At 39.7% G+C, this 11,418-nt stretch overlaps 1 protein-coding gene across 1 annotated transcript; it reads left to right on the top strand.

The window, feature by feature from the left end:
• Positions 1–981: 981 nt before the first annotated feature.
• On the top strand, positions 982–10,722 carry sdf4 (stromal cell derived factor 4). The gene is made up of 7 exons (XM_061840479.1): positions 982–1,318; positions 2,704–3,017; positions 4,445–4,581; positions 4,754–4,867; positions 6,143–6,301; positions 8,166–8,341; positions 10,258–10,722. The coding sequence occupies exons 2-7, from the start codon at positions 2,710–2,712 to the stop codon at positions 10,432–10,434; spliced, it is 1,071 nt and encodes a 356-aa protein (XP_061696463.1). The 5' UTR covers positions 982–1,318; positions 2,704–2,709; the 3' UTR covers positions 10,435–10,722.
• Positions 10,723–11,418: the final 696 nt, after the last annotated feature.

An 11,418-nucleotide genomic window follows, 5' to 3' on the forward strand; every position in this document is an offset into this window, starting at 1 on the left:
AGTCGTACCATTTGGCAGCGATTGTCATTATTAGGCTTCTTGTCGATCATCAAGAACAAGGCAATGGATGCTCTTTATTTAGAAAATATGTCACACTTCATAGCCACATTTTATAATATTTTTACGCACACAGATTATATAAAATTTACAATCAATATGTTTTGATAAATGGTGTGGTACATTCATTAGGAGCACATGAAATCATTATATAAAATATACATACGTTAGTGTAGTGCTTATCCTAAGCATATGGACGGAGTAAACGAACTTTATAGGTTGTCGTGTTAACTTTGTACACTTTGTAGCTTGTCGTTTTACCCATTGCGGGCTCGACATGCCACATATAAAATGGCAAATACGCTGACGTAATGTAGCCAGGGATAAAGCCACTCAAAGAGGAGTTTATGTATTAATGTCTACGAGTCTCTCAAACTGGGAAGAACGAAATTACGAAAATTGGGTCAGTTGAGTGGATTTCCCGAAAGTGACACTAAAGGGACATTCATAAAATATGCGAGATATAGTTTCAGATTCATTTTTACAAAAACAACATTTGTAATCAACATCAAGAAAACGTGAAATTTATATATTAGTTGGGTATTTGCTGTATTTTAAAATCTAATTCTCTAATTTTGTTTGAAGCCCCGTTTTCCTCCAGTTAGTACAAAAAAAAGGAGTATCCCAAAACAACATTCCGTGTAGCATTATTTGTTCAAATCTGTAAAAAGATTCGCTGTTTGTTGTTACACGTATTTTTCTCAAAATATAAGTGCAATTATAGAAGGGACGTTAATAACTGCTACATGTTGCTCAGTTTTGTAAATTGATTTTAATCAATATTATTCCACCGGGAAAGGAACTCATTTCTAAGTGAAATTCTTTAAATGTGACGAGTTTTTTTTTTTTTTTTTTTTTTTTTATAAGAAAATCGTGATAGCAGAGAGGTTGGCCAGGAATATTTACGGCCTTATTGTGAAAGTCCGAGTTCCTGTCGTCATTTCCTCTGTGACTCGTCAGACACACACCAAAAAATAAAATAATAAAATCAGCATCGTGCCAAAAGTCTGACGTATATCTGACTGCGTGAGATCACGAGAACTTTCCATCCGATTTTAGGGTCACTTTCGTTTAAGAGCTTCGCGCCGTGCCTCACGCGTTATCTCGGTGAAGGGAAGGCCACGTCCACAGCTAACCCCGGCGGAAAAGACGTAGCGCCCGGTTTCGTGGTAGCGGCTGGGCACCAACTCTGCTAGCCGCCCGCCTCTCAACTACCAACGGCGTCACTAGCAGAAGTATCTCTTCGAGAGGCTTTTCTTCGGTGAGTGTGCTTATTTTGTCGATTGTATAATAACGGCATTGCCGTAACAATGCGATCATTGTACACTAACGAGCGAGATAGTTGACACAGCGTTTTGAAGTACTCAGTCGTGTTTAGCAAGTTTCCTTTCGATAAGCAGTCGCTTGTCGCCCAGAAATAGAAATTGTCTTGGACGGGGGTACCGACTCGATCGCCCATTAAGCCAAATCTCAAATGCACGCCCAACTCGATAAACATTGAACATACAAGACCTAACTTCTTTCAACATACGTGTGAAACGAAACTCAGGCAGGATGCAGTAATTTTTCCAAAATAAATCAAGTATAACTTGCAATCATTCAAAACATTGCTGTCCATAGAACTCTCAGAATTACAGAAATAAAATTGCTACGAGTCATAGTTTAATTTGGTTGGGGTAAAGTTGGGTTTTCAAATCCCGGGATGGATTGCAGGTGTCCATCAGTGTGGCAACTCAATTTTATATTACAAAATAATTTATTAGTTACATTCAGCATCTCCCACAAGTAATTCATAATACAGCAGTAATACACAACTTGCAAATCAGTACCCTTTCAGCGATACCCGTCATTGCAAACTCAAAATAGGCCGTTTTCCGTGTATCATATAGATCCAGTAAGTTTTGCCTGCAGGGATGGAGTGTCGCTATCGTCACAGATTGTTTCAGACTTATTGAAGGCTGGCTAGGCCATTTACATTAATTATATGGATCCAAGGAGTTTTTACTCTGTGGTGTGATCCTTCACCACCGCCACCATCGCTGACGTCATAGGCCATTTTGTACTCCTTAAATGCAGGTAGCTAGATCAGACCACACACATTTCTTAATATTGCTCTGCAGCGGAGTACTATGTGATCGCATTGGCATGAGGATCTGCAGGTGCACTTGGGATCTGCTTTGCGTATGTCACAGAAATTGATGAGACGAGAAAAACCTGCTGCTGCATGAAGTAACGGTACTCTTACTCTGTTACAATGATCTAAATGTTGCTTTCTACTATCATCAATTATTGCGTACTTGTAAAGTATTTCGTCCATGAGACTATGACTTTGACTTACACATTTGGCACTGTTTGCTCCAATCCAATTGAAGCGTTAGTCGAGTTCACCAAACGACACAAGAAAGTAGACTTTACACCGATATTGTCGGCTAATATATATATTTTTTGCTGATCGGTTTTGATATCTTTCGCTGATCCGCTGTCATAGTTATTACCAGCCCTCAACGGTAACCAAAGTTAAAACTTTGTCCTGATGCAATGGCTTAGAAAATCCCAATCTGCGAGTTGTGTCCGGGCATGCCTTTCACTTTTTGAGAGATCTTGAAATCCGCCTTGTATTCTGATATGATGCTTATCTCTCCACAGGCAACCATGGCAGTTCAGAGAAGACTTGGCTACCAAAACCTTGCAGTGTCGCTGTTTCTGTGGACCTTTTTCCTGGGCATGGATGTGAGAGCTCGGCCGGCCAACATGTCTGCCCCGAAAGACAAAAGCTTAATCAACAAGGACGAGAATGAGATTCTTCCGCCAGACCACTTGAATGGCATGAAGATGGGCCTGGATGGTCAACTCAACAAGGACTTTCACCAGGAGGTCTTCTTGGGAAAAGAGATGGAAGAGTTTGACGAGGACTCTGAGCCAAGGCGGAACAGAAGGAAGCTTATTGACATCTTTTCTAAGTACGATATCACGTTCATTAATCAATAATTAGGATCCAGTGTTGAGCACACCCCATCACTGTTGGATGCGTGCGGTTAATTGGGGAGTCTGAGTATTGGCTCTTATGAACAAAAGCTAAGGCTTGGTTACAGGGATGACCAAAATAATGGATTGATCATTCATTAAGAATTGAGCGTGTGCGCTTGATGGCATCTTGGAGAAATTGAGGTATAATGGGGTTTACTACTCATCTACAACCAGCAGAGAAAATCCATCCATTTTTGATAGTCCACATTGGGGTTATGTGTGAGCTGGATTCTAGCTTTACTCGAGGCTAGTGGTGAACGATTTACCATTTTCAGATCAAAATTGTGATTTCAGACAAAAGAAAAACAAAAAACAGTTTTTCATGGAGTCTGCTTCTGGTTTGTGCTACATGGCACTTACTCCAAGCTCCCCTGCATTTATGGTACTAAAGGAGTCCTGATGGGTTTCTCTTTTTAAGGGGTTAAAGCTCCCCATTGTCCTTACCTATTACACAATATACCGTAAGAAATGGTTTGTGAAATAGCTACTCACTCATAAATAACATTTCACTTCAATCCTTTGAAATGAAAACCAAAAACATCAATCGCAGGAAAAAGTTGGTTCCATTCAGTCTCATTCGATGACACATGAAAACCATTCAAAGTAGATGTCTCACTCCATTCTTATTTCTCGTCCCTAGATAGGACTTTGTTCACGAGGACATGTATCTTGATATAGATATGATTTTGAAAATGAATTATTCATTCATAAAGTCACATAAATGTCTGATTGTCACTTCATCCTTTGTGCTGCAAGATACTGTACTTGGCCAGTAAGCCTGATTCTGAAGGAAATTAACAATTAAAGTGGGCTAAAAATGTGCATTATAGCACACTGGTCTATATTGTGAATCGCAAGTTGAGATTTAAAATCAGTCCCTGCTGCCACAATGAATTTACCGTTTTTGGAGCCAACACATCATTAACAACATCCATCCATCCGTTTTCTTTGCCGCTTATCCTCACAAGGACCACTGGAACTTATCCCGGCTGTCAATGGGCAGGAGGCGGGGTACACCCTGAACTGGTTGCTAGTCAGTCGCAGCGCTCATTGACACAAACAGCCGCACTTACAATCACACCTAGGGGCAATTTACTGTGTCTAATTAATGTTGCATGTTTTTGGAATGTGGGAGGAAACCCACGCAGGCACGGGGACAACATGCAAACTCAACACAGGCTAGTCTGGGATTGAACCCGGGACCTCAGAACTGTGAGGCCAACGCTTTACCAGCTGATTCACCGTGCCGCCCAACAACATACAAATGTTAATTTTTTTTTTTGTTCACGGTAATTAAAAAAGAAATCTTGTATGAGTGCAAAATTTCCCTTTGCAACCCATCTTGGTTCCCTTCCCCCAGAGTGGATTTCAACAAGGATCACAGTGTGAGCGCCAAGGAAATGCAGCGCTGGATTATGGAGAAAACTGAGGAGCATTTTCAAGAGGCCATGAAGGAGAACAAGAACAGCTTCCATAGCGTTGATCCGGATGGTGACGGTAAGTGTGTGGATTTAAAAACAAGAATTTTTTTATTTCTATTTCTAAACTTGTTTTTTTTTCCACATTGATTACCAATTACATAGGTTATTACTAGACAATTGATCTCTGCTCAAGTCATCTTAAAACAATCTTTGTTTCCCCCCCCCCAAAAAAAAAAAAAAATTTGCAGGTCATGTGACATGGGATGAATACAGAGTCAAGTTTCTTGCCAGCAAAGGTTTTGATCAAAAGGAAATTGCTGAGAAAATCAAGAATAACGAAGATCTTAAACTTGATGAGGATAGTAAGTACAGAACTCAATGGAATATTTCTTGAATTTTTATTTGTAGTTAAGAGGATGTGATGGAATATTGAGGAGGGAAAAAAGTCCACTGAAAAAAAAAAGTTTATAAGTTTTACAATAACCAATCCAAATGGGAAAAGTTATAACTTTACAAGATAGTTAGAATATTCTTTTTTTACCCTCATTCATAATTCACAAATACATGCATAACAATTTAAATATAATTGTTTTGTAATAATCAATGTTATAAGTATTTTTTAATGGAATATTAACCAAACATAAGTATTCTTTAATAATTTCAGAATAAATTTTTAAGTCAGTTTTTGTAATAAATTGAATAGTTACCGAATAAAAGTAGTTATAAAAAGTTGTGATTTTTGTTTCTTTAATTAAAAAAAATGCTTAAATCAAGATGAAACCCAAAATATTACTGACTTGTTTAAAAACCAGACATGATTTTCTGGAGTTCTGGAGACTTAAAAGAACTTGCAAAAAAAAAAAATGGATGCTCATAGAGCACTGTACTGTATAGTATAGTATAATAGTGTAGTATAGTATAGTAGGGTAACAATTGTTAGGGGGAAGGAAAAAGGAGAGAGACAGGCAATTTTCAGGCAATAGCAATTAAGAAATCCTGGGGAGCTTCATATCGAGCAGATTGAGGCTGGTGTCATTGCATCAAGAACCGTGACATACAAATGTCTGGATCACATGGGCTCCAGCTACAGAATTCCACAAGTCAAGTCAAAGCGGTTGAGCCAATAAAACTTTGCCCAACATATCAAAGAATATTTAAGAAATGCAAGATCTGTAATGTACGTATAATATGATTTTTGAGTGAGCTGAGTTGTTTTTTTTTTTGTGTGTTTTTTACTAAAAGAGGTAATAAGTAGCACGCAAATGCTTAACATTTCGCAAATTCTATAAAATACATTTATACCATACACTGAGCACCAACATATGCAGTTTAATGATCAAAGTCCAGCCTTCATAAGTAATAAAATGCATTTTAGTAGTAAAAAATACCAAAATTAATAGTGGGTGTGCAGGGTTATTATATAATCAATAAGAGAATAAATTCTAAAAGGATCTGCTAGTGACAGCTCTAGGTGCATTTATCATAAATGTTAGTCATCATTTTGTCTGCGGCTTATGGATTTTTAGTGGACTACCCAAATGTACGTCATCAGTGCTCAGTGATTGAGGTAATACATCCCCGTTTGTAGTGTAAAAGTTTGTCAATTTTTTTTTTTTTTTTTTTGCTGTCACTTATAGCGCAGGATGTTCTGGAGAGCCTGAAGGACCGCTGGTTTCAAGCTGACAACCCTCCAGCCGACCAGCTCCTCAATGAACAGGAGTTCTTGGCCTTCTTGCACCCGGAGCACAGCAGAGGCATGCTCAAATATATGGTCAAGGAGATAATGCGTGACTTAGGTGGGTCCCACTTCTCCTCCACTCGGCTGTCCTCGTGGCATCTCGATCATTTATTCTCCTCTATCACATCATGATGTCTCCAATACGAAATACAATTGTTCATTATTGTGTCATTTTGTATCATTTCACTGTTACAGTATGTATTGAACTTTCATAAAGAGTGTCAACTATCATTAACATTTACATTTACAAGCAGGAATTGGAAATGCCGCATTTCCTCAGATTTCCTTCTCCTAATGCTGTGCTACATCATCCACATTTCCAATCAGGAAAAAAAATTGTCATAACCAGGGGTGTCAAATTCATTGTCGCTCAGGGGCCATATGGAGGAATATCTATTAGCAAGAGCACCGGACCAGTAAATCATGGTCTACAAGTCACATACTTTATGACTTAAAATAAAAATATTTTCTTTGTTTTAATACAGTCACTTTTACATCACAACATCACTATTAATCCTAAGGCATTTTTTTTAATTATGAGGAAAAAGAACACACAATCACAGAACAATTTCAGGGTGTCATTTCTCAGGCAGAAATAGATATAAAAATAACATAATCCTGTTCCCTAAACAAGTGGAAGAAGAGCATATTTTGTCATACCGCATAACAACTTTGTTGCACCCTAGCAGCTGTTTGTTGAAGTTATTCCGGTGCTTTGTAACATCCACCATAAATGCAAGGTTCCGCATCCAATCTGCGGAATGAAATTCTAACACTGGTTTGCCCTTTTCCTTTTTTTCCGTGAACTGTCCAATTTCATCTCATAAATCAAAGATACGTCTCAGCATGACACATTGTAATCTGGTGTGGCACGCCATACGTGTAATCTTTTATCTCTGAGAAGGCTGTCAAACGGACGGTGATTCAGCCTTCTGGATCAGATTAAATTAACAGTTTTGATGACCACTATCATGGCGTTATCTAACTTTAATGACTTGCAACACATAGCTTTCTGATGCAAAATGCAGGGAAAAGTCCAAAAATCATGTCCTCCATTTGCAGATTGCACTTTCACAATTTTGTGACAACACCTGCTGTTTTTTCTCGATCGTTGAGGGGGCGCACAGTCTGCAGCCTGGCAGACAGTGCGGGACCAGCACTACGACGAGTGCGGTGAAATTATCAGATTCTGTCGTCATATCTTTCATTGGCACCCTCTCCACAAACTCTCCAGCGACGGTCAATGTATCAACTCTGCTGATTTAAATAACCAGTTGTGCAACGTCTGTCATGCCCATGCTTTCATCTGTTGCAACTGAAAGCGCAATAAAGTATACTTTACGTTGTGCTGTAACTAGTTGTCCAAATCTACTGAAAGATCGAAAATCCCGTCTGCAGCGGTGTTTCTGGTCAAGATCATATTTGCAAAAGCCTGGCGCCTTTCAGGACAATCTCTGCTGCCTTCATCATGCATGTTTTTACAAATTCAGCCTGATGAAATGGTTTTGAACCCACTGCAATTTCATTAGCATTGAGGTATCCAGCCTTCACAGCCTCGTGACTGATGTCTCTGCTGTGAGTAAACACAGTGCTGCAGCTTCAAACCCGCCAACAGTTCATTCACCTTCTTTCTTCTCCGTTGTCCTAGAAAGTCTCTCGATTCTCCAAGTTTTTTTTTCCAGGATACATTGTAATATTGCAGTAACATGGTTTAATATTATTCCCAGAATGCACTTTTGGTGGGAGGTTAGGAAAAAAAAAATGATACATTGTTTGCATCGGACTGAGGCTATAATCTGTAACAAAAAACAAAACAAAAACAACACGATTTTGAACATGAATCTATCCACTGCACATTATCCACTGAAAACCTTTAACTTAAAATACAAACCTTCTTTTTTTTTTCTTTGGTTTTGCCATAGACCAAGACGGTGACCAGAAGCTGACCTTGTCTGAGTTCATCTCACTCCCTGTGGGTACTGTGGAGAACCAGGAAGGCCAAGACATGGATGACGATTGGGTTCGTGAGCGGAAGAAAGAGTTTGAGGACGCCATCGACGCCGACCACAATGGCATTGTCACCTTGGAAGAACTGGAGGTGTCCCTACTTCCTCTGCTTGTTCTCTTGATATTTGTAGAATCTTCTTCCTGTCAAACACAACACATATTGATGGCATAGTACAATTTGATCAATCAGTAATGAGTAATCCTAAAAACTCATTGGGAATAAGTAACCGTGATTGCAGTGCAATTTTGAGTGATTTCCCCCAACCCAATATTCCATCATCACTGAGTTTTGGATAATTCACTGTTGGTGTCCACCAATGTGTTTGGGGTGTTGCCTGCACGACAGCCACCGACCACCGTACGGCCACAGCTCCAGTCGGCTGCCTCAGCAATGGAGGTGCGGAACATTGTCTACTCAGACTCAATCTCCCCCATATCCCCTGGAACATTTGCAAAATTCTTTGGTTGGTGGAAATTGAAAATCCTTCTAACAGGAAAATCTGCCAGCCGTTCCCAGCAGACCCTCACAATAATGTTTGGGCTTGCAACGTCGGATTGGCATCTTCCCGCAACATCGGAGCCAGCTCACTGCCAGGTGGTGATCAGTTGACAGCTCTGTCCCACTCTTCACCCGAGTGTCCAAGACATGCGCCCGCAAATCCAATGACACCATAAAGTCGATCATCGGAACTGTGACCTAGGGTGCGAAGTGCACTTGTGGACACCCTGAGGCCTGACCATGGTCTTTGTTATGGACAATCAGTGATGAGCACAGAAGTCCAGTAACAGAACATCACTCGGGTTCTGATCGGGAGGCCATTTTTCCCTATGCAGATAAGTTATATTTAGCAATGTCTCCAGATGACTACAGTTCAATTGAGGTCTTGGGTCACTGTCTAAATCAGACAAGAAGATAATGGGATGAGCCAAGATTTTTTTTTTCCCAATTAAACCACAACAAAACAATAGTTTTTGGCAATAAAGAGAAGAGAATTGCTGTTAGTAAACACATGGCCGCTCTAGCTTTAAAAAGCAAAGACCAAGTCCAAAATCTTGGTGGTTGTGATCGATTCCGACCTAACTTTCAACAGTCATATCAAGTTAGTCACAAAAACTGCCTTTTACCATCTGAAGGATTGCATGTGTCAACCAGACCAGGAAAACCTCACCCATGCTTTTATATCAAGTCGACTTGACTATTGGAATGGTCTTCTGGCTGGACTGTCCAAAAAGCTGCAGCTCAGGTTCTGAGCAGAACAAAGTGATCACAGCATATTATTCTCGTTCTAAAGTCTTTACACCAGCTGCCAGTCAGGCATAGAATAATTTTAAAGTTAAAAGAAATGCGCTGTTTAGCCAGCCATTGCTTGTTGCAAAAATTATATTCACAGTGAAATGTATTTTGAAGATATAACTGGAATTACTCAGTATTTATAATAGACAAAGCTAAGGTATGCCAAATAGGGTAGATGCATGAATGAAAGGGTTGGTGCAGACCCCCGCGAGTGTATGATTTTACATTTTAATTTCTACATTTTGTCATTTTAAGCATTTGTGTTTTTTTTTTTTTTTTTTTCATTGAAAGATTTTAATATATGATCATGTCGTTGTTTGTTCAACTTTCACCCCCACCTCCTTCCCCCAAACCCGCTGCTGGCCACCAAGTACCCACCGTAGAATAGCTTCTGATCCTATGGGAAACACTGAACGCCTACAGTATGTGACATCACCGTTCCGAGGCCTAAAGCCTTGAGTGAGGCTCTAAACAAAGCAATCAATCGACTAACCTCGTATTTTCGACAGATATTAATGTACATGCAAACTTTACCTTCTCGGTTGACGAGTGTCTTGCGGACAGGCTGCAATTTCAGAAAGCCTACTCAACTAACATGACTTTGTTCACACATTATTGTTAAAAAAAAAAATATATATATATATATATATATATATATATATATATATACACACACACACACAGACTTTTAAAATACTTTTCCTGTTTGCCAGGAGTACATGGACCCGATGAACGAGCACAACGCTCTGAACGAAGCCAAACAGATGATCGCGGTAGCTGACGAGAACCAGAACCACACTCTGGAGCTGGAGGAGATTCTCAAGTACAGCGAATATTTTACCGGCAGCAAGCTGATGGACTATGCCAGGAATGTCCACGAGGAGTTCTGAAGGGCCCACTGTGTCGATTTATGCGTAGCCCGTTTTTATTGCCGACCTGAGTTGCTCAGTCTCGTTCTTGTTTGGACTACAGTACGTGCAGGCAAAGCAGCTGGCTGTCCCCTTGAAAGTGTTGCACTATATTCAAAATTGATTAGTGTGTTTAGCCCGTTTGCAATATGTGTATATGAGATGTATCCCAGAATGAGACCGAAAGATCAGCTTCTAAGTGTGTACAGTGTAAATATTTGACTCGCATGCAGCTGCTTTCTCTTGTTCATTAAATTGTGCTTCCTTCTATATTAAGTAAATAAAAAATACAAGTAACAAATTAATATATAATACAAGCTCAGGTTTCCCACAAAAAAAACTAGGATTTATTTAGATGTGCTACTTTCCTAGCCCAAATATACATTCGTATGAGCAGCACTGTTTAAGATATTGCTATAGATGTGACACGCTTTGATCATTTTGTAATTTTAGCAGATTTTCAAGTGCGTGAAGCCCAGCCCAAAAGTCTGTTTATACCCTGTATGCTTGGAATACTGCACAATAGATGTAAGAAGAATGACAACTATTGCAGATGCACTGTGAAACAAATACATACTTGCTTTCAAATTTTTGGGTGGAAAATATCGATTGACTGTATCCCTGCGAGTGACATTTCAAAGAATCAATATCGGCAGTCAATGTTTCCGGGGAATTGTCCACACGCACGCGGTCGCAGCGGGCGTTTACGAAACATTATCTCGTTCTTATCCGACGAAGATGATGATGAGACTTTGTCAGCTTTTTCTTTTTTTTTTTTTATTTAATAAAAGGTCTTGTAGAGTTAGCTGCCGGTGTGACGGTCTGAGCGCTCCCCCGTGTCTCCTTGTGATTAATGCGCATGCGTTACTAATAGGGGAACTCTGGGTACGGAGTAGACGCTTACTGGGAAATCCCCTGATCTCATAGTTCCTTCTTCTCCATAGAGGGAGCTAACATACGTTATAT

Source organism: Syngnathoides biaculeatus, chromosome 2 (assembly GCF_019802595.1).
Source record: "Syngnathoides biaculeatus isolate LvHL_M chromosome 2, ASM1980259v1, whole genome shotgun sequence".
In the NCBI taxonomy this organism is placed as follows: Eukaryota; Metazoa; Chordata; class Actinopteri; order Syngnathiformes; family Syngnathidae; genus Syngnathoides; species Syngnathoides biaculeatus.